Raw genomic sequence first — 27,600 nt, forward strand, 5'->3', positions numbered from 1 at the left:
CATCTGGAATTAGATGGCAAATTGCTTGACTTCAAGTCTGTTACTCTAAGAACTTTCTGTCACAGTTGATCTAGTCCTTTATCTTCTTTTATTTTTGTTCAGAATGCATGTGTGTGGATTGGCTCCATGTCTTCATCTTTTAAGTTACTTACCTACTTATCAGTGTACATTTTTACTTGGAGACATAACATATATTCACACATACTTTGGTAAGTAGTTCATGATGGGGATGTTAATTGAAAATCATTATTTTCCCCCCTAAAATTTATATAGTTTGTTAACGTGTAAAATACTGAATGGGAGATATTTATGAAACTTTTTTATGAATTCTTAAACAAACTGAGGCATAAATTTTAAAAGAGCTGAAAATGATGTCAAGTTTGACAGAACAGTTTCTTTTAAAATTTCAGGTGATTGTAAAATTCACATATCATCAAAGTCTAAAAGTTTAAGTCTTTGACATCTATTACCATCTCCATTTTCTCCAACCTCAAATGCTACTTTGGGTGACAGGTTAAAGAAGACTTGGTGTTTTTTATTGTTATTGCTACATTGTGGTATTTAAATCACAATTATGGCTTTTCACATTTTTGGCTGTCTGTGCCATAAACAAATTATTCAGTTCAGTTCAGTTACTCAGTCGTGTCTGACTCTTTGTGACCCCATGGACTGCAGCATGCCAGGCTTCCCTGTCTATCACCAACTCCCGGAGTTTACTCAGACTCCTGCCTTCAATCTTTCTCAGCATCAGGGTCTTTTCAAATGAGTCAGTTCTTCGCATCAGGTGGCCAAAATATTGGCGTTTCAGCTCTAGCATCCGTCCTTCCAGTGAATATTATTGGAACAAACAAATTATTAGGTACCTCTAACTCCTGAGTAACAACTAGGCCTCTTTGAAGTTATGAGAGAGTATTTATTTATCATTTAATTTAATATTATTTATTTCTGGTGATGAACTATATGTACATTTAATAGTGCAGTAGAAGGTAGCAAAAAAGTTCATCTGAGTTCAGATGAATGACAAAAGCAGTAAATGTTACAGAAATCAGAAGTGAGATTCAGAGGATGAAGCATCTGTTGTTTACATGGGCTTGAGGGGAGACTTCCTGAAAGAGGTAAATGAGCTGTGACTTCCTTTGTGTACAGATACAATTTATTTAACCATGCTTTAAATTCTTTGAATGCAGGATTTATATTTACCCTTGTGTGTATTTAGCAATTGCTCTTTGGGAAATTAGGTTAACATTTGGAGCTTGTGGAGTTAGTGTAGCATATTAGAGCCAGAAAGGTGCTTGGAGCTAGACTTAGCCCAGACAGTGTACAGGGCACTTGATACAGGCTGGGTCATTGGTCAGGCGCTTCTTCCATATATTACACACGTGGACTGGTGTCCTTGCCCACATTTCCCTCCAGATTCACCATTTTAAAATGTGTTAAGTTAATCTTTGTTTTTATTCAGGTTTGTTTCATATATCAGTTACAAAAGATACTATATACTGAAGGAAGCTTTTCTGATAGTATTCCAAAGTCACTAGCTTATATTCCCTACCAAAGAGCTAACATTTATCATATCCATTATTTTTCAGTGAACTCCTCTGTTTATTTATACTTCCTTTATGATTTTGCATATTGGAAGACATAAGCATTCACTTATCACATATGCATTTAAGAAGCTTTTCTCTCTCTATGCAGAAATTTAGGTATAATGAAAACAAAACTCTGAATTGTATTTCATTCTGTCGGAGGAGTGTGTAATTTCCTGGGTTCTGTCTCATCACAACAAAAATTGGAAGCAATGGACCAGCATTATAGCCCTCAGACTGGCCAGCGTTAGGGCTCTTGGATGGACCAGTGTTACAGCTCCGTTTTATTTAGAAAATAAAGGAAACTACATCCTCGAGGCCTGAGGGCATGACTGCCCATAAGACCCGAAGAGAGAGAGAGAGAGAGAGAGAGAGACCCCGGCCTTTTGGCTCCTCTTTTTATCTGTTTTTTCTCCCCGCCCTGGGCCTGCCCTGTGTAAATTGGGCTAGCCGGGAGTGCTGTTTGTTCTACCTGAGGTCCTCACTCAGGTCCTCAGACCTTCCTTTGTTCTGTGTTCGCGGGCATTTCCCTGCCTTGTCTTTTAGCCACCACCATTTTGGACTCCCTTTTTCCTATTCTAACTACCTAACAATTTTTTCAGGGAAACTTAGTAAGATATTTTGAATTTTTTAATGGTATTCTAACCTGCTTTTCCATGGCATTTTGGGCAGTGATTATGTTTATATTTATCTAAAATATAATGTATGGATTGCAAATTAATCCTCTAGCAAAAATCTAATATTATTGATAGACGTATGTTGTCCTGAGATTTACTAGATTTAACAGAATAATTTTTTTGAGATTATGATGGACTGTTTGGCTGCCATTAAAAAGTAAGTTTTAGAATATTTTTTAATGATATAGAGAAAATCTTTCAGATATAATGTTATATAAAAAACATTAAAAAAGCCTTTTCAAATGGTTTCTCCAATTTATCTTTAAACATACACATATATTTGTATGCTTAGTCATATAGAAAAGGCTGCAAACAAATTAACTGAAGTCTTAACAGTGATTATCTTGGGATGTAGTAATTGTGTTGATTTTTATTTTTTAATGTCTGTTCTTTGGACATTGCCCAGAGTTTTAAATTTTATTTAAATAAATAATACATTAAAAATAAAAAGTAGGGGTTGTGTGGGACTGTATTTCATCTTCTGCATTGGTGGGTGGATTCTTTACTATTAGCACCGCCTGGAAAGCCCATTTCCTTGTTGGTGAGTTTGCATTTTATTTTTTTGAAAATGTGGCATCATCAAATAATTTAGGTAGAAGAGTGATGTGGCTAAAGTCAATGGTTTAAAATTTAAAAATTTAAACACCTGATTAACAACAAGATCTTACTGCATAGCACAGGGAACTATATTTAATATCCTGTGAAAAATGATAATGGAAAAGAATATGAAAAGAAATACATGTATAACTGAGTCACTATGCTATACAGCAGAAATTAAACACATCATTGTAAATCAAATATATTTCAGTAAAACTAAAAAAATTTTTTGAAGCACTCTTAAAACCCAGTAATTTTCATTGATTTTGAGTAGCTGATTTCGTTGATTTTGAGTAACTGATTTTGAGTAGCAATCTTCAGATTGGGGCATGCTTATTCCTGGGAGTACATGTAGACTTTCCAGGGGGTATGTTGGCAAAAATAGTTTGAAGGATTCAGTTTCCTGAGTTTTGTTATTATTGTCTGTTCTCTTAAAAATTGACAAGCCTGAGAACCTGCCTCTGGTTTAGGCCCTTGCTACTAAAAAGCGTGGCCCACTTACCAGCAGCATTGCCTTTACGAGGTACTTGTTCTTTGGAAGGAATGATGCTGAAGCTGAAACTCCAGTACTTTGGCCACCTCATGTGAAGAGCTGACTCATTGGAAAAGACTCTGATGCTGGGAGGGATTGGGGGCAGGAGGAGAAGGGGACGACAGAGGATGAGATGGCTGGATGGCATCACCGACTAGATGGACATGAGTTTGAGTAAACTCCAGGAGTTGGTGATGGACAGGGAGGCCTGGCGTGCTGCGATTCATGGGGTCGCAAAGAGTCAGACACGACTGAGCGACTGAACTGAATTAAACTGTTAGAAACGCAGAATCTCAGACACACCCCAGACCTACTGAGTCATAATCTGCATTTTTAACAAGAACCCCAGGTGATTTGCCTGCACTTTGAAGACTTCTAGCTGTCCCATATCCTATTTCTCAATTGCAAAATAGGCATGCTTCTCATCTATTCCATAGAATGTAAGAATCTGCAGAGTGCAGACAAAGGACTGATGTAAAAGTATTGAAGTTGAGAAGGTGAATGACAAAAAAAAGTCTAGTTGTAAAATAAGTGGCTCTCAATTCTTTCTTTTTAAACAAAAGGAAGATCTAAACCAACCTGTTTGTTGGTAGAGCATAAACAGTAATTTTTAATGATAGCTCATCATGTAATTTTTGACATATAATTCTGAAGGTAGTAAAAAAATTAACAGTACTAGCAGAAATTCCTTCTGTTCCCATGTATTTGTGTAAGTGAAATTTTCAGTACATACATCTGCAAAATAGACTTGATGCTGAATTTCACTTTATTCTGATAGTGATATTTACCTGTATATACATGAATTAATTGTAAAAAAAATGGAAAAATACTGCTCATAATATCTTTGAAAATAATTTTTAATACCATTTTACCCCACATTTAATCTTGTCTGTCAATGTGCATATTATATTTATATTAATGTGGTACATACTGTATTTATAATAGTGTCCAGAAGAAATTTTAAAAATGTGACCAAAGCTAAAAAAGTTTAATTTATACTCTTTTTTTTCCCCCCAGAGAAGTCATAGAGAGTGAATATAAACAACTCTGCAGTACAGTAGAATATTATAATACATTAGTTAAAATTCTGTAGGGAAAGCTTAAAGAAAAGCATGAATAACATAAAATTTTGACTATTCAATTCAATTCAGTCCCTCAGTCGTGTCTGACTCTTTGCGACCCCATGAACTACAGCACACCAGGCCTCCCTGTCCATCACCAACTCCCGGAGTCCACCTAAACCCATGTCCATTGAATCAGTGATGCCATCCAACCATCTCATCCTCTGTCATCCCCTTCTCCTGCTCTGAATCTTTCGCAGCATCAGGGTCTTTTCCAGTGAGTCAGCTCTTCGCATCAGGTGGCCAAAGTACTGGAGTTTCAGCTTCAGCATCAGTCCTTCCAATGAACACCCAGGACTGATCTCCTTTAGGATGGACTGGTTGGATCTCCTTACAGTCCAAGGGACTCTCAAGAGTCTTCTCCAACACCACAGTTCAAAAGCATCAATTCTTTAGCACTCAGCTTTCTTCAGAGTCCAACTCTCACATCCATACATGACCACTGGAAAAACCATAGCCTTGACTAGACTGACCTTTGTTGGCAAAGTAATGTCTGCTTTTTAATATGCTGTCTAACTAGGTTGGTCATAACTTTCCTTCCAAGGAGTAAGCGTCTTTTAATTTCATGGCTGCAGTCACCATCTGCAGTGATTTTGGAGCCCCAAAAAGTAAAGTCAGCCACTTTTCCACTTTCCCCATCTGTTTGCCATGAAGTGATGGGACCAGATGCCATGACCTTAGTTTTGTGAATGTTGAGCTTTAAGCCAACTTGTTCACTCTCCTCTTTCACTTTCATCAAGAGGCTCTTTAGTTCTTTTTCACTTTCTGCCATAAGGGTGGTGTCATCTGCATATCTGAGGTTACTGATATTTCTCCCAGCAATCTTGATTCCAGCTTGTGCTTCTTCCAGCCCAGCGTTTCTCATAATGTACTCTGCATAGAAGTTAAATAAGTAGGGTGACAGTATACAGCCTTGACGTACTCCTTTTCCTATTTGGAACCAGTCTGTTCCATGTCCAGTTCTAACTGTTGCTTCCTGACCTGCATACAGGTTTCTCAAGAGGCAGGTCAGGTGGTCTGGTATTCCCGTCTCTTTCAGAATTTTCCACAGTTTATTGTGATCCACACAGTCAAAGGCTTTCGCATAGTCAATAAAGCAGAAATAGGTGTTTTCCTGGAATTCTCTTGCTTTTTCCATGATCCAGTGGATGTTGGCAATTTGATCTCTGGAAGTCAAGAAACACCTGGAGTAACAGGCAAATTTAGCCTTGGAGTATGGAATGAAGTGAGGCAAAGGCTAATAGAGTTTTGCCGAGAGAACGCACTGGTCATAGCAAACACCCTCTTCCAACAACACAAGAGAAGACTCTACATGTGGACATCACCAGATAGTCAACACAGAAATCAGATTACTTAGGGAGCTTTAAAAAATTCTGAGCCCCCAAATCACAAAACAGTCTTTTCTTTTGGACCTTGGCCCAAGATACTAGATTTATAATGAAGCTCCCACAAAAACGACAATTTTTCTATAGATCTGTACATACACATCTGTTTTGTTGTTGTTGTTTGTTTTGTAGTTACAGGCATACACGCAGCAAGTGATTTTAAGCCTAGAACTTAAAGAAAAAGATAAGGAAAACAGTTAAAATTTGAGACATGCAGGTTAGCCTTGATCCAGAAAGTCCATTTTCTCATTTTCACAACACATGGCTTAGTGAGAAAGTGATGCTTTTTGATCAGGATGCAGGACTATTAAGTAGGACTCAGAGTGGATTTCAGCTTTTATTCCTTGTGGGATCTTTTTATGCAAAGTCAAAGTGTTATTTGCTCAATCGTATCTGACTCTTTGTGATCCCGAGGACTATAGCTTAGCAGGCTCCTCTGTCCATGGGGTTCTCCAGGCAAGAATACTGGAGTGGGTAGACATTCCTTTTCCAAAGAATCTTCTTGACCCAGGGATCGAACCCAGGTCTCCTGCATTGTAGGCTGATTCATTACCGTCTGAGCCACCAGGAACGCCTACAACCTAATGTAATAGCCTAATACCTAATACCTGTAACCTAATACCTTCTGCCTGGTAAGTCCAGAATGATACCAGAAAAAATAGAGAAGTTTTTTTAAAAAGGGGAAAAATTTTCTGAGCTCAGGAAGGGTTCAGGTTATTCATTAGTTTGAAAAGGCCTGCTGAATGTGACGAGTCTAAAAAAAAAAATACCCACAAATATTATATATTCTGGTGTAGAAACTTCCTTGGTGCTAGAGAAGCTGGTCGCATGCACATGTCAGCTGGGCTTTGTGGGGGACTGCATATGCCCTAGGAGCAGGATGCTAGAGAAGCATCTCTACTATAGAAACTGAGAGCTGGAGAAGCGCGCCTGAACTAGGAAGCAAAACAACCCTCCGTTCATTAGGGAAGAGGCAAAGACATCACTGTATGCGGAGATGACTCTCTTGCCCCTCTTTACTGACAAAATAACATTGTGCCAGCTGTCAAAGAAAAAAATGCTAAAAGAGCCCAAATGAGTTTCCAAGAAAAGACAAAAAGGGTGAGTTTAGAAGTGAGAGTGAATACATCCATAATCGGCCCACCTATGCTTTAGCTTTTGATGTTATCTATTAACCGTTTTTCTCAGGGTTTTGTTTATACTTAAGCTAGTTAAGTCTGCTTAGTGTCTGAAGTTTTCTTCATTTGCATCACCTTATGATGCCCGTTATTGTTTCAGTTGAAGTAATGTTACTCGTAGGCTTTTATGTTTTCATTTTCCGTTCTTATAATAGTAGAAATGCAATAAAATATTTCAAAAGTTGTAAAAGTGGACTCTGAACTACAAAGAAGGCAACGCTTTGGAAACAAACACTGGCTGGCATGTGGGGCATGTTGGCATGCTGGTCCAGTCGCTTGGACTATTGGTTGAATGAACTGATAAACATTCTGAATTTGGTAAAGGAAAATCTGAGAGCTCTAAGCATGTAAGGTACAAAAGTGTGGGTTGTCTGAAAGTTAAATGAGGAATGTTGCTTGTCACTTGTAATAAATTTGTTTTCAAGGTTAGTGTCATCGAATTATGCATAGAATAATAATATATAATAATAAATTATTAATTTAAATATAATTTAAAATTAATTTATATATTATTTAAATTTATATTTATTTAAAAATAATTATATCCATATAATAATTCAAAAAGTCAGAAAAAGCACTCATTCAAATTCTGTGCTACAGTGATCTGTAATGTGACATCGCCTTAGCTTTTGAGGAGAGCATTAGAACCAAACAGTTCTGAACCTTGTTAGTTATTAATTACATTATGATTGTGAATTTATTTGTGAATTTTACATGAACAGATATATGTAGAACTGAATTTAAGACTGGAATACGATTGCAGCTATATTTCAAAGTGACGTACTTTGAAAAGTTCGAAGAGATACAGAGGTGTCCAAAGAAATTTACTCAGAACTTTGCACAAAAACAAGATAAACAAGTTGCTGTGGAGCGTGGTATCCATTGTAGTAATAATTTGGTCTAGAATATTTTTGAATTTTTAATAGTATTAAGATTAGTTTAAAATATTTAAAAAATATTTTTTAAAACTTAGATCCTATGGAATCTCTCTGCGCAACAGAGAAAAAAATGCTGTGCCGTAGGATTTAGGCCTTGGTCAAAGGTAACCTGTTAGGAGGATAAGAGGAGAATTCCCCCAAAACAGATTTGGGGGAATCTGTTAGTTATCGGTTTGACCTCTCACCATTAGTGCAGTTTAAATTACTACATTAAGCTGGGAGGAAAGTTATATCCAATACAAAGGAAAACATAAAGAAAAGGGAAATAGTGTAGTACAGAGAGAACAGTAAACAAGGATAGGAGATTTGGGTTCTAATCCCAGTTCTGTCATTAATTAATTGGTAATTTTGGGTCTTTAGTTTCTCCAGTCTTTTATTTATTTTCATAAAAACCAAGAGGATTAGATGCTTAAGGTCTTTTTTGCACAAGATAGCATGGAGTATTAAAGAATAGTTTTTTTAAGTAAATGTAGCCCCTCCCAACGCATGACACATATAGTAACTCAAATTAAGCTAAATTGTTGCCCAAAAAAGATATTTTGAGGACATCAAAAGATGATAGTGATTATTTCCATAAAATTATTTACATATAAGTGAAACCTTTGAGGGTGCTTGAAAACACTTTATTTTAAATATTTATAATTCCTTTGGATATATAGTTATTTTGTCTGAGATTTGAAGAATGTATATATCAAGCAGCATTAAACCTTTCCCAGGGCTTCCCTGGTAGCTCAGTTGGTAAAGAGAGCTGGGTTTGATCCCTGGGTTGGGAAGATTCCACTGGAGAAGGGAAAGGCTACCACTCCAGTATTCTGGCCTAGAGAATTCCATGGACTCTGTAGTCCATGGGGTCGCAAAGAGTAGGACACGACTGAGTGACTTTCACTTTCAGAGCTTTCCCAGATCATGTCCAACTTTAATAGTCTTTGCTTTTGGTAGAAAGAGACCCTTCTTAGCTTTGAAATATATTCTGAAGGGGCTAAATGTTTAATTTCAGAAAAGATTGATGACTCAGCCTTCTGAGATACTCAGCAAATGAGAACTATTTTTTATATGAATGTCTCAGCAGTTTTTGTTTGTTTTTTTTTTTGTTTTGTTTTAGGGAGGACATCACATAAATTAGCTTTCCAAGTTGATTTTTTGGCTAGTCAGAGTTTCCTATCTTACCGTTCTATATAGGAAGTTTTCTTTATTTCATTACCGTTCTCTTTTCCCCATGGTTGGTGCATTTCTTTGTGTAGACTGTGTAGGTAGGTATATGTTCCCAATGTGCTTTGAGGTAACTACTTTATATCAGACATTTTCAAGTGCATGGTAATAATAAACAGAGTTGAGTTTTGCTCTGGGTAATGGTAAACAGATGACCTACCATTTACTAGACTGTTGACTTCCTATAATTCTCAACAGTGAGTCTTTGAAGTGTCGTGTAGGTGTTGATTTGCATATACACACTGAGGCCAATAAGTATAACGGCTTAATCAAGGTCATTTATGAAGTAAGCGTTGGAGCTGAGTTTAGAATCCACATCTTTGTAAATTCAGTCATATTGTCTACATGACTTGATTAGAGCATGTTAACAATGTGAGACAATTGAGGTTTTTGTCCGTGAAAGTGAAATTGTTATATGTTCAAATTACACTTAAGTGCTGTGAAACTGATCTGTCATTTTCTCCATTTTTTTATCTATTAAAATGGGAGAGATCATTTTAGTTTTTTTTCTCATACTTTAGGTCTGATTTTGATTTTATTTATCCGTTGACTCTTCTTTCCTATGTTATCAACAACTCGGTTCCTACTCTTACCCCTCATTCAGTGCCCATCAGACTAATTTTCACTAATCTTTAAAAAAAACTTTGCTTTAACCCCGTTTCTCTCATTTATCTGCTTCACAGCCAGATGACATTGTGTTAGTTATTGATTGCTTCCTAACAAATTGGCATGAATTTAGCAGCTTCAAACAGTATTTATTATTTCATAGTTTATAGGATCAAGATTTCAGGAATAGCTTATATGAACCCTCTGTTTCATGTGTTTTATATGGCTACTAAGTCAAAGTGTTGACCAGAGCTGGGGTTTCATCGGTTGTCTTGAGTGGGGAAGAATCTGCTCCCAAGCTCCTGTGTGATTTTTTCGGCAGATTTCATTTTCTTGAGAACTGTTGGCCAGAGGCTGTCCTCTTCAACATGGTATTCTGTTTCATCAAAGCCAGCAAAGGAGAGAGTGGGAAGAGTATGCTAACAGATGAAAGTCACACTTTTCTGTAGCCTAGTCCCAGAAATGATACCTCATTACTTTTGCTGTGTATTCTGTTGGTTAGATGCAAGTTACTAGGGATTGAACAAGGGCTCCCTTGGAGCCATCTTTGGATTTCCCTGCTAGAGGCAATTTTTATTAAAACCACAATGCCATTATTTTGTGCTCAGTCCTGTCCGACTTTTTGCGACCCCATGGACTGTAGCTTCCAGACTCCTCTGTCCATGGGATTTTCCAGGCAAGAATTCTGGAGTGGGTTGCCATTTCCTCCTCCCAGGAGGGTTCCCAACCCAGAGATCAAACCCTTTTCTCCTGGATTGGTAGGCAGATTCTTTACCCCTTGAGCCACCTGGGAAGCCGCCATTATTTTACTTAATGGATTTAGCAGTAGTTCTTTATAATGTCTGATACCTGGCCCATATTTTTCTGTCTGTTAAAAAATGCCTTCTTATAGTTTATCTGAATTAGGATCCAAACACTTTGTATTTGTTGTTATAGCCTTTTAAAATTATTTTCAAGAGTAATCTTAACTATTCTTACTAGTCTCTTATCTTTTTTTTTCATCCATTGATTTGTTGAAGAAGTTTGTCATTTATCCCGAAAAGGCTCCTACTTTCTGAATTTGTCCAGTTGCTTCTTTATAGTAACATTTGACTAATTCCTCTGTCATACTTTGTGTAAACTGGAAGTTTTACGGAAAGACTTGTGTACCTTGTGTCACTTTCAGAGACACAAAGTCTGGGGGTGATAGCTTGGTCCCTTTATTGTAGAGTTTTCCATCCACCTTTCATTAATGGTTTTAATCTCCAGTGATAACTTTAGTGAAGTAGCTTATTCTAACAATGGTTATCAATATCGGATTTTTCTGATTCTAACATTCCTTTCACATTTATTACCTGAATTTTTGTATACAGTTCTCCCTAATGCTCTGAAATAGTTTTATTGGAAAAGCAAGGTAAATGCTTAATTTCTTTTAATGACCAGTTTTCAGAGTACGGAGTTGATATAATACCTCCAGGTGTCTGATTTTTTTTTAAAGCATTTATGTACCTTAGATTTTTATGTATTCATTGTATATTTAAACATTTCTGTAGTTATTCTTTTTGGTGCCGCATTGGTCCATCCTTGGCAGATGGGAGCCCCTTCAGGCTGGCCACTCCTGTGTTCCTGTGACACAGTCTCATTAATCTTTATTTTCTTGCTTTTCAGTGTGGCAGAGTGTCCTTTGTTTATCATGCTCTGATGAGGGAATGGTGCTTAGAGCTCACAGTTGGAAACTAGAAACATTTGTTACTGGATTGTCATTTCTTTTAGATTGTTTTAGGGGACATAGCTAGGAATTTTTTTTTTTTTAAAGGAAAAAAAAAAGTATCTTGAGTTCATACTGCTGTTTCCAATTCAGATTTGATTTATGGGATTGTAATTTATGTAATTTTACAATTCTGTTGTTTTTTCTTTTGTTATCTTTACTTTGTTGAGTCTTTCAATCTATAAATACCGTATATCTTTCCATTTATTTAGGTTGCTTTTAATTCTTTCATTAGCTTTTTGTAATTTTTAGGGCAGAGAGCTTCCTTACATGCTTTTTATATTTATATTTATTTCCTTTGAAACCATTGTAAATAGTTTTGTGGTTTAATTTTGGTCTCTGCTTGTTCATTGTTAGACTGTAGAGATGCAGCTGACCGCTGTGTGTTTATCTTGTATCCTGTGGCATCGCTGAGCTCACTGAAGTTCTAGGAAGTTGTTTTTGTTGGTCGTTTGTTTTCGGTAAATTCCTTGGGATTTTCCATGTGACAGATCATGCCATCTACAAATAAGGAAAGTTTCATTTTTCCCTTTCTGAAAGTTGTGTTTCTTCTTGGTTGAATTGTCAGGTTTTATTTCTTCTGGCTTTTGAATTATATATAGGGGATGTTCTCAGTGTCAGGTTGTAATGGATTTACATGTTTTCTTCCTAGTACTTACATGTTTTTATATTTTGTTTTCTTATCCATTTGAAATTTAACCTGTATGCAGAGTGAGATACAAATCTAATCATATTGTTTCTAAATGACTGTCCAGTTATTTTGTCACTTGGGAATTTTGTATTCTCCCTACTGACTTGTGGTGCTACCTTAATCATTTATTGACTTTTCTGAATTTTTATTTTGATAATTTCTCTTTTGTTCTAAAATGTCTATTTGCGTATAAAATCCTCCACTGTTTTAATCACAGATTTCATGACCTGCCTCACCCCAACCCTTCACCCCCCGTCATATCTGCTTTAACATCTGGTAAGGTCTTCCCTTTTTGGACCTTTTTTTTCAGGGTTTTGAGACTGGCTTAATTTTTATATAAACTTTATTAACTGTGAATTATATCACCTGAGTTATATTAAAAATTTTTTATTGGAGTGTACTTACAGTGTTGTGTTCATTTCAGGTGTACAGCAAAGTGAATCAGTCATACATATACATATATCCACTCTTTTTTATTTTTTAGATTCTTTTCCCATTATAGGCCACTAGAGAGTATTGAGTAGAGTTGCCTGTGCTATAGCAGCTTCTTATTAGTTATCTATTTTATGTATTTGTTATTAGTCAATCACTAAGTCATGTCAGACTCTTTGCAACCCCAAGCACGCCAGGCTTCCCTATCCTTCATTATCTCCTGGAGTTTGTTCAAATTAGTGAATTGGTGTTGAGTTGGTTCACTATCTAACCATTTCATCCTCTGCTGCCCCCCTTCTCCTTTTGCCTTCAATCTTTTCCAGCATCAGGGTCTCTTCCAGTGAGTCAGCTCTTAGCATCAGGTGGCCAAAGTACTGGAGCTTCAGCATCAGTCTTTCCAGTAAATCTCAGAGTTGATTTCCTTTAGGATTGACTGATTTAATCTCTTTACAGTCCAAGGAGCTTCCAAGTCTTCTTTAGCACTACAGTTCAAAAGCATCAATTCTTCTGCACTCAGCCTTCTTTATGGTCCAACTCTTAAACCTATACATGACTACTGGAAGTACCATTGCTTTGATTATACAGTCCTTTGTCAGCAAGATTATGCCTTTGCTTTTTAATACTTTGTGACTTTGTGTAGGTTTGACATAGCTTTCCTTTCAAGGAGCAAGCGTCTTTTAATTTCATGGCTGCAATGGCCGTCTGCAGTGATTTTGGAGCCCAAGGGAAAAAAAAATCTGTCACAGCTTCCATTTTTTCCTCTTCTATTAAATATTTGTCATGAAGTGATAGCACCGGATGCCATGATTTTAGTTTTTTGAGTGTTGAGTTTTAAGCTAATATTTTCCACCCTTTTCTTTCACCCTCATCAAGAGATTCTTTTATTCCTCTTCACTTTCTGCCTTTAGAGTGGTATCATCTGCATATCTGAGGTTGTTGATAATTCTCTGACAATCTTAATTCCAGCTTCTGATTTGTATACATAGTAGGGTGATTTTATATATAGTGGGGTGTATATGTCAATCCCAATCTCCCCCTCACCCCCAGATAACTATGTTTGTTTTGTACATCCATGACTTACTTCTGATATAAGGTTTATTTGTATTCTTTTTTTTTTAGATTCCATGTGTGACCAGTATCTTATGATATTTGTATCTGACTTTCTTCACTCAGTGTGACAGTCTCTGGATCCATCCATGTCACTGTAAATGGCATTATTTTGTTCTTTGTTATGACTAATATTCTGCCGTGTATATGTACCACATCTTCTTTATCTATTCCTGTCTCGTTGGACATGTAGGTTTGAAGTCCAAGGAACTCTCAAGAGTCTTCTTCAGCACTGCAGTTCAAAAGCATCAATTCTTCGGCACTCAGCCTTCTTTATGGTACAACTCCTAAGTCTGTACATGACTACTGGAAGTACCATTGCTTTGATTATACAGTCCTTTGTCAGCAAGGTTATGCCTTTGCTTTTTAATACTTGGTGACTTTGTTTAGGTTGCTTTGTTTAGGTTGCTTCCATGTCTTGGCGTCCCTGGTGGCTCAACTGGTAAAGAGCATGCCTGCCAATGCAGGAGACACAAGAGATGTCTTGTGTTCGAGACATTAGGTTCCATCCCTGCATTGGGAAGATCCCCTGGAGGAGGAAATGGCAACCCACTTCAGTATTCTTGCCTGGAAATCCCATGGATGAAAGAGCCTGGCAGGCTATAGTGCATGGGGTCACAGAACTGGGCAGTACTGAGTCTGTGCACACAAACATGTCTTGGCTATTGTAACTTGTGCTGCAGTGAACATCGGGGTGCATATATCTTTTCACATTATGGTTTTCTCTGGGTATATGCCCAGGAGTGGGATTTCTTTTTTTTTTTTTTTTAATTTTATTTTATTTTTAAACTTTACATAATTGTATTAGTTTTGCCAAATATCAAAATGAATCCATCACAGGTATACATGTGCTCCCCATCCTGAACCCTCCTCCCTCTTCCCTCCCCATACCATCCCTCTGGGTCGTCCCCGTGCACTAGCCCCAAGCATCCAGTATCGTGCATTGAACCTGGACTGGTGTCTCGTTTCATACATGATATTTTACATGTTTCAATGCCATTCTCCCAAATCTTCCCACCCTCTCCCTCTCCCACAGAGTCCATAAGATTGTTCCATACATCAGTGTCTCTTTTGCTGTCTTGTACACAGGGTTATTGTTATCATCTTTCTAAATTCCATATATATGCGTTAGTATACTGTATTGGTGTTTTTCCTTCTGGCTTACTTCACTCTGTATAATAGGCTCCAGTTTCATCCACCTCATTAGAACTGATTCAAATGAATTCTTTTTAATGGCTGAGTAATACTCCATTGTGTATATGTACCACAGCTTTCTTATCCATTCATCTGCTGACGGACATCTAGGTTGCTTCCATGTCCTGGCTATTATAAACAGTGCTGCGATGAACATTGGGGTACACGTGTCTCTTTCCCTTCTGGTTTCCTCAGTGTGTATGCCCAGCAGTGGGATTGCTGGATCATAAGGCAGTTCTATTTCCAGTTTTTTAAGGAATCTCCACACTGTTCTCCATAGTGGCTGTACTAGTTTGCATTCCCACCAACAGTGTAAGAGGGTTCCCTTTTCCAGGAGTGGGATTTCTGGGTCACATGGTAGTTCTCTATTTTCAGTTTTTTAAGGCACCTCCATACTTTTCTCTCTAATGGTTGTGCCAATTTACATTCCCACCATCAGTGCTGGAGGATTCCCTTTTCTCCACACCATCTCCAGCATTTATTGTTTGTAGACTTTTTGATGGTGGCCATTCTGATCTGTGTGAGGTCCTACCTCCTTATAGTTTTGATTTGCATTTCTCTAATAATTAGTGATGTTGAGCATCTTTTCATGTGCTTTTTGGCCATCTGTATGTTGTCTTTGGAGAGATGTCTGTTAAGATCTTCTGCCCATTAAAAAAATTTTTTTTAATATTGAACTGCATGTATCACCTTTATTATCTAGTTTCAGAAAAAAACTTGTTCTTATTTTTGAGTATAATTAAACTATAAATTAATGTAGAGAGAATTGACATCTTTATGATGATGAGTCCTTCTCCATGAGGACACAGTATGCCTTTAAGTTTATTTTAGGCTTACTTTATGTGCCTTTTGCATGTTCAGTCACTTGGTTGAATCTGACTCTTTGCGACCCTGTGGACCGTAGCTCACCAGGCTCCTCTGTCCATGGAATTTTCCAGGCAAGAATACTGAAGTGGGTTGCCATTTTCTCCTCCAAGGGATCATCTGGAGCCAGGGATTGAACCCAAGTCTCCTGCATTGGCAGGTGGATTTTTTACCACTGAGTCACCTGGGAAGCACCCATATGTGCCTTTTAGAATTTTTAAAATTTTTCATACATTTTTAAGTGTAGTATTTTATTTTATTGCTGTTGTAAGTGGATTTTTTCCCATTATATGTTCTAGCTGCTTTTTGCTTTTAAGTTTCAAGGCTTCTGAGACTTTTTGTATTTTAATTTGATATATATATTTAAAAACTAAATAGTATTTTTTTCCATTGATTCTTTGGTGATTTCTAGTATGTAATCTTGTCTGCAAACAAGTAGTTTTTTATTTTCCTTTCTAATATGTATGCTGTAATTGCTTTGCCTTTTTTTTTTTTTTTAAAGTAAATTATAGACTTTATCTTTTGGAGCAGTTTTAGATTTATAGACATATGAAGCAGATAGTACAAATATACTCCCCAGCATTTTTTACCGTTATTAATTATATAACTCACATTAAATTACATATTGTACTTAGTCACTCAGTCGTGTCTGACACTTTGTGACCCAGTGGACCGCAAGCCCGCCAGGCTTCTCTGTCCATAGAATTCTCCAGGCAAGAATACTAGAGTGGGTTGCCATACCCTCCTCCAGTGGATCGTCCCAACCTGGGGATCAAACCCAGGTCTCCCACGTTGTAGGCGGATTCTTTACTGTCTGAGCCATGAGGGAAACCCAAATTACATATTATATTGGTTTATTACAGTTAATGATCCAGCATTGATACATAATTATTACTGTTATCTTCAGATTTCCTTAGTTTTTACCTAATATTCTTTTTCTATTCCAAGATCTCATGCAGGATTGTATTTAATTGTCATGTCTCTTAGGCTTGACTGGACAATTTCTCAGACAGACTTCCTTTGTTTTTGATGACTTTTATAGTTTGAGGAGGACTGGTCAGGTAAATTGCAGGGTGCCCCTTTCTTTGAGTTTGTGTGATTTTTTTTTTTTTTTCCTTCTCATGATTAAGATGAGTTATGGTGTTTTGGAAGAAAAAGCAAAGAGGTAAAGTTCCATTTTCATCACTTTATGCACATTCTCTTATCATGATTTTTCATTATTGATTTTGACTTTGATTAACCTGGTTGAGATAGTGTTTGTCAGGTTTCTCTACTGTAAAGTTATTTCTTTTTCTTCTTTCCACACAGTAGTCTTTGGGAGGAAATTACTACATGCAGCCCACTGTACTGCCCACACATACAGTGGGGAATTATGCTTTCCTCCTTTAGGGTAGATTTTCTACATAATTTATTCAGAATTCTGCATGGGAGATTACCTTCTGCCCATTTATTAATTTATTCAGTAATTTATATCACTTTGTACGGAGAAGGCAATGGCACCCCACTCCAGTACTCTTGCCTGGAAAATCCCATGGACGGAGGAGCCTGGTAGGCTGCAGTCCATGGGGTCGCTGAGGGTTGGACTTGACTTTCACTTTTCACTTTCATGCATTGGAGAAGGAAATGGCAACCCACTCCAGTGTTCTTGCCTGGAGAATCCCAGGGATGAGGGAGCCTGGTGGGCTGCTGTCTATGGGGTCACACAGAGTCGGACACGACTGAAGTGACTGAGCAGTAGCAGCAGTACTTAACGTGTACTTACTTTATTCTTTGGGTTATAATCTAATATTAGTTTGTTGCTCAAATTGTTTCAGATTTGGCTATTGGAAGCTTTTTTATTTGGCTCCTGTGCCCTTTGGACATAACCCGCATCAACAGATTTTTTTTTTTTAAACACTTCTTTACTTTCTGGTACCACAACATGCTCCAGACTCATGTATTTCCTGCCCCATTTCTTCATGGAGCCCTAGTTCCTTTTATTGGAAGATGGTATCAGAAACTAAGGTTTGGGTGTTAGGTATGCTCCTTGCTTCTGGGGTGTTGTTTATTTTAGTAACTCTCAACTGACAAAGTGAAGAAATAAATTGATGTATAGTAACCTGTGTATAGGCACATACCTGTAAATATTTCTATATGTAACCATTAGTAATTATATTAAACATTGGTTCCTACCCATATTGCCTACTCTAATCCATTACCACATGGGTAATTCCAGATTCCTCCCCTTGCTGATCTGTACATTTCCACCTCAGCAGTTAGAAACCTGGCCCTAACCATTCGCCAAGCATCTTAATTGTTCAGTTCCAGTATACATGTATAGCAGTATCAGAATTGTTTATCTGTACCCTGCAGAAATCAACCTTATTAACTAGAGTACAGCACTCAAGTACAGTCCCTTCTGCCTTTAGTCCTATATAGTCCTTTAATTTATTTACATAGTTACTTAAGTCGGTACCTTTTCCCCATTGCCTTCAGTGGGGTTGTTTCATACATTTGTGATACAGTTAGATTCTCTTGTCACAGTTTGCATTTTTTTTTGTGAAAGCCTCTGCTGCTGCTGCTCCTCCTGAGTCGCTTCAGTCATGTCCGACTCTTTGCGACCCCATAGACGGCAGCCCACCAGGCTTCCCTGTCCCGGGGATTCTCCAGGCAAGAACACTGGAGTGGGTTGCCATTTCCTTCTCCAATGCATGGAAGTGAAAAGTGAAAGTGAAGTCGCTCAGTTGTGTCCGACTCTAGCGACCCCATGGACTGCAGCCTCTAACTTCCTAATTTTTTAAACTTGCATGCGTTAGGGGCTTCCCAGGTGGCGATAGTGGTAAAGAACCTGCCTGCCAATGCGGGAAACATAAGAGATGTTGGTTTCATCCCTGGGTTGGGAAGATACCCTGGAGGACGAAATGGCAACTGACTCCCAGTACTCTTGCTGGGAAAATCCCATGGACGGAGGATCTTGGCGGACTACAGTCCATAGGGTCGCAAAGAGTCGGACACGACTGAAGTGACGGAGCATGCATGCATGAGTTAAGGTTTACTCTTAATGTAGAGTGACAAATGTATCATGTTGTATATCCACCCGTATAGAACCTTACAGAGTAGTTTCACCCCCTCGTAAAAAGCCTTTGTGCTTCACCTGTTCATCCCTTCCCTTCTCCCACCAAACCTGTGGCAAACTGATCTTTTTACTGTATAAAGTTTTTTGTATTTTCCAAGTTTTCCTATAATTTTTAAAGTTAGCAGCATTCATTTAAGATTCCTTCATTTCTCTTCATGGCTTGATGGCTCATTTCTTTTTACTTAATAATACTCCAAAAAAAAAAAAAAAAAGAATAATACTCCATTGTATGGATATACTGTGGGTTGTTTATCCTTTTAACTATTGAAGGACATATTGATTGCTTTCAAGTTTCGGCAGTTACAAGCAAAAGCTGCTATAATCATTCCTGTGAAGTTTGGCCTTAGACATTCATTTTTAAACTTGTTTGGGTAAATACCTAGCAGTGTGGTCACGCTGCCAGTGGTATTCCCACCAGCTGTGGGAATTCAAGCCTCAGTGCTCTTTGGTACTATCAGCTTTTTTTCATTTGAGCCATCCTAATAGATGAGTGATGATAACTCATTACTGTTTTGATTTGTAATTCTCTAATATATGAAATACCAGTAACCTCTGATACGCAGATGACACCACCCTTTGGCAGAAAGCAAAGAGGAACTAAAGAGCCTCTTGATGAAAGTGAAAGAGGAGGGTTAAAAAGCTGGCTTAAAACTCCACATTCAGAAAACTGATATCATGACATCTGGTCCCATCACTAATAGGTGTGTGTTTCGGAACAGTGAGGGAGTTTATTTTCTTGGGCTCCAGAATCACTGCAGATGGTGACTGCAGCCATGAAATTAAAAGATGCTTGCTCCTTGGAAGAAAAACTATGGCCAATTTAGACAGCATATTAAACAGCAGAGACACTGCTTTGCTGACAATGGTCCATCTAGTCAAAGCTATGGTTTTTTTAGTAGTCGTGTATGGATGTGAGAGTTGGACCGTAAAGAAGACTGAGTGCCAAAAAATTGATGCTTTCGAGTTGTGGTGCTAGAGAAGATTCTTGAGAGTCCCTTGGAGAGCAGGGAAATCAAACCAGTCAATCCTAAAAGAAATCAACCCTGAACCTTCATTGGAAAGTACTGACGCTGAAGCTCCAATACTTTTGCCACCTGATGTGAAGAGCTGACTCACTGGAAAAGACCCTGATCTGGGAAAGAGTGAAAGCAGGAGGAGAAGGGGATGATAGAGGATTAGGTGGTTAGATGGCATCACCAACTCAACAGACATGAGTTTGAGCACTCTTCGGGTGTTGGTGAAGGACAGGGAAGCCTGGCATGCTGCAGGCTTGGGGTTGCATCATGGGGTTGCGAAGAGTTGGACACGACTGAGCTAAACTGAATGATATGTGATGTTGACATCTTTTCATATGTTTAGTTTTCATCCTTATACAGATGTGTATGCACATCTTTTGTCTGTTTTTAAATTGGGTGGGTTGTTTTCTTATTTTTGAATTTTAGGAGTTCTTTTGTAGATTTTGGATACAGACCTTTATCATATAAGTGTTTTTCAAATATTTTTTTCCCATCAGTGGCCTGTGTATTTCTCTTAACAGTGTCTTGCAGAGCAGAAGTTTTTAATTTTAATAAAGTCCAATTTAATCAGTTTTTTTCTTTAATGGATGTGCTTTTGGTGTTTAAAGTCATTGTCAAACCCAGGCCACATGTTTTTCGCCTATAATATCTCATAGGGGTTTTATAGTTTTGTGTTTCACATTTAGGTCTGAGATTAATTTTGAGTTAAGTTTTGTGAAAAGTGTGTGGTGGTCTTCTTCTTTTTTTCTTTTTTACTATGTGAATGCCCAGTTGTTACAGCACCTTTTGTTGAAAGGATTATCTTTTCTCCATTGAATTGCCTTTGCACTTTTGTTAAAATTGATTATCTAATTGGTTTTATTTCTGAACTCTATTCTTTTCCATTGACCTGTATGTCTTCTTTCACCATTACCATGCTGTCTTTCTTACTATAAGTAAGTGAGTCTTGAAGGCAGGTAATGTTATTCCTCAACTTTGTATTTTTTTAGTGTTGTGTTGGCTACCCTGGGTCTTTTGTCTTTCCATATGAATTTTAGAATCAGTTTGTTAATATCCACAAAATAGTTTTCTGGGATTTGTTTGGGATTGGGTTCAGTGTACAGATCAAGTTGGGAAAAACTAGTATCTTAACAATATTGAGGCCTATATCCATGAACATAGAATATCTCTATTAATTATTTAGATTTTCTTTGATTTCTTTCATTAGAGCTTATAGTTTTCCTTATATACATCTTATATATATATGACTTAGTCTTTAAGTATTTTGTTTTTTAAGTGCTAATATAAATGGTATTGTGCTTTTACTTTTATTTCATTTTTAAAAATTTGTTTATTTTTGGCTGTGCTGGGTCTTCCTTGCTCTGTGCAGGCCTTCTTTAGTTGTGGTGAGCAGGAGCTCCTCTGTTGCAGCACAGACCCCTCGTTGTGGAGGCTTTTCCTGTTGCAGAGCACAGGCTGCAGCATTTGCAGCACGTAGGCTCAGGAGTTGTGGCTTGCAGTGTGTTTTTACTGTTAAATTCCATTTTATTGCTAGGATGTAGGAAAGCAGTTGACTTTTGTGTATTAACTTTCTGTCCTGCAACCTTGCTAACCTTGCTGTAATTGTCTGTTAGTTCTAGGAGGGTTTTTTTTGTTGTTGTTGTTGTTGTTGTTGATTCTTTGGGATTTTCTTTCTTTTTTGTCAATCTGTGTACTTTGTATTTCCTTTTTTAGTTTTATTGCATTAGCTAGAACTTCCAGTGTGATGTTGAATAGGAATGCTTTGTTCCTGATGTTAAGGAGAAACATACAACTTCTTACCTTTATGTTAGCTATAGGTGTTTTGAGGTGTGTTCTTTATCAATTTGATGAAGGTCCTTTCTACTTGTTTGCTGAGATTTTTCATTGTGAATGCATGTTGGATTTCTTGAAGTGCTTTCTCTGCATGTATTGATAGATGATTCTTCTTTTGCTTGTTGGTATGATGAATTTCATTAATTGATTTTTGAATGTTGAACTACTCTTGCATATGTGGAATAAATACCATTTGATTGTAGTATGTAATTAGTTTTACACATTGTTAGATTTGATTTGCTGATATTGTGTTGAGAATTTTTGTATCTGTATTCATAAGATGGGCTGGAATTTTTCTTTCTTGTAATGTCATTATCTGGTTTTGGTATTTGAATAATGCTGGCCTCATACAGAGTTAGGAAGTTTTCACTTTGCTTTTAGTTTCTGGAAGAAATTTCAGAGAAGTGATACCATAACTTTCTTTAAATATCTGTTAGAATTCACCAGTGAAACCATCTGGGCCTGTTGCTTTCATTTTTGGAGGATTATTAGTTATTGATTTAATTTCATTAATAGCTATCAGCTTATTCAGAAGATGTTTCTCCTTGGGAAGCTTCTCTGGTGGCTCAGACGGTAAAGAATCTGCCTGTAATACAGGAGACCTGAGTTGATCCCGGGTCGTGAAAATCCCCTGGAGAAGGAAATGGCTACCCACATCAGTATTCTTGCCTGGAGAATCCCATGGACAGAGGAGCTTGTCCATGGTCACAAAGAGTCAGATAAGACTGAGCGACTAACACATTTCTCCTTGAATATTGGTAGTTTGTGCCTTTTAAGGAATTGGTCCGTTCCATCTCTTAGAATGTTGTAGAAATAGAGTAGTGTATAATATTTATTTTAGTAAGCTTTTAGTATCCAAGTGATCAGTAATGATGACCTTTCTTTCATATCTGATATTAGAAATTTGTGTTTCTCTGTTTTTTTTCTTGATTGCATTAGCTAGAAAGTTGTCAATGTTACTGTTTTTTCAAATAGCCAGCTTTTAGTTTTATGGATTTTTTTTTTATCTTTTTCATTTCCTGTTTTCAGTTTCATGGATTTTTGCTTTTTATTGTTTATCTTCTCTGTTTGCTTTATACTTAAATTGTTCTTCTTTCTGTAGTTTCCTAAAGTGGAAGCTTTGGCAATTGATTTTAGATCCATCTTCTGATATGTGCATTCAGTACTATATTCAGTGCTTCACTTTGGCTGTCACCCAAATTTTGATGTTTTGTTTTCATTTAATTCAATATAATTTTAAATTTATATTGTGACTTGACCTTTGCATTATTTAGAAGAGTATTGTTTACCCCAAATATTTTGGGATTGTCCACTCTTTCTGTTACTGATAAAATTTAATTCTACTGATTAAGTGTAATTAAGTTTAATTCCATTGTGGCCTGAGAGCATACTTTGAATAATTTTCTGTTCTTCTACACTTATTAATATGTATTTTATGGTGTATCTTGGTCAATATCCCAATGTGAGTTTGAGGAGAATGTGTATTCTGCTGTGTTGAATAAAATACTCTATAAATGTTAATTAGACCCAGTTGATTGATGCTGTTCAGTTCAACTGTATTCTTGCTGAGTTTCTGCCTCCTGGATCTGTCAGTTACTGATAGAGAGATGTTGATGTCTTCAGTTATAGTACTGGATTTGTCTTTTTTCCCCCTGCAATTCTGTCATTTTTTCCCTCAAGTATTTTGACACTTTTTTGGGGGGAGGGGGGTACAGATATCTTAAAGATTGCTACATCTTTTTGGAGAATTTGACACTTTTCATTATGTAATGCCCTTCTTTATCTATCCCTGATGGTTTTCATTGTTCTTAAATCTTTTGCCTGATAGAAATACAACGTCAGCTTTCTTTTGAAAGCATGGTTTACTTTTCATCTACCTGTGTCTCTATGGTGTGTTTCTCGTGTGTGCGTGTTCAGTCGTGTTTGACTCTTTCTGACCCCATGGACTGGTCCGCCAGGCTCCTTTGTCCATGGAATTTTCCGGGCAAGAACACTGGAGTGGGTTGCTATTTCCTGTTGCAGGAATCTTCCTGACCCAGGGATCAAACCTGCATCTCTTGGTGTCTCCTGCATTGCTAGGCAGATTCTTTACCATTGTGCCACCAGGTAAGCCCATAGAGTTTCTTATAGGCAGTATATTCAGATCTTGTTCTTTAGTCCACTCTGACAGTCTCTATCTTCTAATTGTTTGATTAAGATCATTCACATTTAAATTGATTATTAAATTGATTATTATTTTCTATTCTTTGCACTTGTTCTTTAGTCTTCTTCCTTTTGCTTTTTTCTCTGCCTTCTGTGATTTGAAATGAATATTGAATGTGCTTTTATTTTCTCTCCACTTAGCACGTCAATTATACTTCTTTTAAATATGTTTTTAGTGGTTGTCCCAGAGTTTGCTTTGGTATATTTACAACTAATTTAATCCAGCTTTAAATGACATGGGCTTTCCTGGCGGCTCAGTGGTAAATAATGTGACTGCCAATGCAGAAGATGTGGGTTTGATCTCTAGTCTGGGAAGATCTGCTAGAGAAGGAAATGGCAACCCTCTCCAGTATTCTTGCCTGGAAAACCCCTGGCAGAGGAGCCTGTGCAGAGTCAGACACGACTGAGTTACTGAACAACAATAATGATGCTTCATGGATAGGTAGTTCAAGTACCTTATATTAATACCAAAATATTTCTAATTCCTCCCTCCCTTATAACATTGCTGTCATTCACTTTGCTTTTCTGTATGTTCTAATCACCCCATACATTACTGCTTTTATTTCTTTGAACCAGGTATCTATTACTCAGTTAGGAATAAGACAATACAAGTTTTTTATGTTAGCTTCTTATAGTCCTTTTCTGTCCTTCTTTGTGTTGATCCAGGTATCTGACCTATATTATTTTCCTTCAAACAAATTACTTACCATTAATGCAAGGCAGATTCTAGTGGTGGTAGGTTTTCTCAGTTTTTGTTTTGAGTGCACATGTGCTAAGTCACTTCAGTCAGCCCGACTCTGCTGTCCTGTGGACCGTTGCCTGCCAGGCTCTGTCCGTGGGCTTCTCCAGGCGACACTGGACTGAGTTGCTATTCCTTCCTCCAGGGGATCTTCCCCACCCAGGGATCCAACTCACGTTGCTTTTGTCTCCTTCATTGGCAGGTAGTTCTTTACCACTAGCGCCATCTGGGAAGTTTTAGCACGTTATTTATTTTTCCGTCACATTTAAGAGATTTCATTTGTTTCTGTTTCATTGGATACAGAATTTTAGGTTGGTGGTTTTTTTCTTCTTTCAACACTTCTAAGTATTTCATTCTACACTTTCTTGATTGTATGTATGGTTTCTGGTAGGAAACCTGACACCATTCTTATGCTTGTTCTTATGTAGGTAAGGAGTTTTCCCATTGATTACGCTCAGATTTTCTTTTTATTTGATTTTCTACAGTTTGAATATGATAATGCCTCTGTGTAGATGTTTTTGCATATATCCTGCTTGTGTCTGAACCTCCTGGATCTGTGGTTTCTTGTTGTCATTAATTTTGGAAAATTTCCAGTCATTATCACTTCATATATTTTTTCCACTCCTTATTCTCTTTTTTCTCCTTCTCTTATTGCAATTATGCATATATTATAGCTTTTGTAGTTTTCTCACAGTTCCTTGAAATTCTTTTCCTTAATTTTTTTTTTTTTCTCTTTCAGTGTGGGAACTGTCTGCTGGCTTAACTTCAAGCTTCCTGATTCTTTCCTTGATACATTACCCATCTATCTTGCATTAGCGCTCTTAAGATGGTAATCGTAATTATTTCAAATTCCCTATCTAATAATTCCAGAATCCACATCTGAGTCTGATTTTGATGCTTGCTTTGTCTCTTCAGACTGTGCTTTTTCTTGTCTTTTAGCGTGCTGAAGTTTTTTGTTGGAAGGATCTAGGATGTATTAGATAGTAGGAACTGAAGTAATTAGGCTTTTTGTTTGAAGTTTTATGTTCATCATGTTAGAAGTTGGGCTGTTAGTGTTTGATGTAGCCCTAGGTGGCAGAGGCTTCATTCTTCTCTAGTGTTCATATTTTCTCTGTCTCTTTTGTTTTTTTTCTTTTTGGGGAAGTGGGTAGGTGGCAGAGTTGTTCCCTAAGGTCTTAAATAGTTTGTGTCTTGAAGCTCTCAGTTGTAGTCTCCTGTAATTATACATTACCCCTGTTGTGGTGGCTAGATATGAAGGAAGGGAAGCATTCTTTTATCTTATGATTAAATCCCAGTTTTTACTGGGTCTGAGTCCCTGTACTCTTACTTTGCAAAGTGTTTTTTAGCCTTTATTTTTCTCCCCAAACGTGAGAAAGGAAAGCTAGAGGGGGCTGGAATCGACTCGTTACGAAGAACACTCGGTCAATATTTTTAAATGGTTGCTTTTCCTCTACTCTGTTTCAGGCAGGGTTTTTTTTCTCTCAACTAACTTCTTTTACTGGAAGTAAAACTCACAGAAGTATGCGAGATCCCTAAAACTATGCCCCCAGAATTTCTGTCAAACGAGTCCACTTTCAGTCTCTAGAAATTTATCAAAATGACCTTGTAATTTTTCCTATCAATTATTGGCTCCAGTGGCTTCTGCTTCAGATAAGGTGATCTCAGCTGTGATTATCTGTCTTTTGCTCTTCTCTCCAGATTACAGGGTGTTTGTTCCCCAGTGACCTCAGCTTTTTGAGGGATCTAAAGAAAGTTGTTGATTTTCACCTTGTTCAGCTTTTATCTTCTCTCAATTAAGACTGAGAGAAAGCCTAAGCTCTTAACATTTTGGAGCTGAATCTGGAAGTCCTTTTGCTTTCCTTTTTAAAATCGTATTAGCTAATCCCTTCATTAGTAAATGTTTGTATAGATTTCCTTTCTGGAAACAATTGTACCTACCTAGTGTTTTTTGATAGTTGGGTTCTGATAACTTTTTTTTTTTCTTCTAGGGAAATTTCTCTGTTTCAGCTTTCTGTATCTACTAGGGTCAGTTGGTACATTTTTTCCCACAGAGAGTTGTACATTTCATCCAGGTTTTCAAATTTATCTTTGTAGACTTGCAAAATAGCTGTGTAATTCTTAAAATAGTCTCTGCCTAGCAGGTTTTTTTTTTTTTTTTTTTTTAATTTTGCTGGCTGTTTTTCTCTCTTTACTTGTTCCAGATATTAAATTTTTAGTTTATATTGACACAGTTATTAAATTTTGAGTTTCTGGTGTACTATAGAGAGCTGCACTATTCAATGTGATAATTACTAGATTATTTTGTTGTTGTTTAGTTGCGTAGTCATGTCTGACTCTTTTGTGACCTCATGGACTGTAGCGCACCAGGCTCCTCTGTCCATGGATTTCCCAGGCAGTAATACTGGAGTGGGTTACCATTTCCTTCTCCAGGGGATCTTCCCCACCCAGGGATGGAACCCCTGTGTCCTGCATTAGCAGGGAAATTGTATCACTGAGCCACCAGATTTTGTTGCTGTTCAGTTGCTAAGTCACGTCCAACTCTTCACAACCCCATATGGCTCCTCTTTCACTTTCATCAAGAGACTCTAGTTCCTCTTCACTTTCTGCCATTAGGGTGGTATCTTTGGCCTATCTGAGGTTAATAACTCGACCAGAGTCAATGAGGTTATCTGAGGTTAATGACTGCATGTGTAGGAATACAAATTGAATTTTAGAATTCAGTGATGGGGTCACACAGAGTCAGACACGACTGAAGTGACTTAGCAGCAGCAGCAGTCTCACATTAGGCATATTTTAAGTATTCAGTAGCCACATGTGTCTAGCAGCGATTGTAT

The 27,600-nt window shown here is 37.4% G+C and overlaps 1 protein-coding gene across 8 annotated transcripts in view; it reads left to right on the plus strand.

Moving 5' to 3' along the window:
* The window catches only part of MKLN1 (muskelin 1), a 392,081-nt gene that overhangs the window by 189,132 nt on the left and 175,349 nt on the right, over window positions 1-27,600 (plus strand). For 4 of the 8 annotated variants that reach the window (XM_061415398.1, XM_061415400.1, XM_061415392.1 and 1 more), the window contains exon 2: window positions 25,506-25,595. The exons of the other annotated variants lie outside the window; for them this stretch is intronic. In XM_061415398.1, coding sequence (XP_061271382.1) covers window positions 25,506-25,595 — 90 coding nt within the window. The remainder of the gene's footprint in view (window positions 1-25,505; window positions 25,596-27,600) is intronic. 8 annotated transcript variants of the gene reach the window in all.

This window comes from Bos javanicus, chromosome 4 (genome assembly GCF_032452875.1).
Source record: "Bos javanicus breed banteng chromosome 4, ARS-OSU_banteng_1.0, whole genome shotgun sequence".
NCBI lineage: Eukaryota > Metazoa > Chordata > Mammalia > Artiodactyla > Bovidae > Bos > Bos javanicus.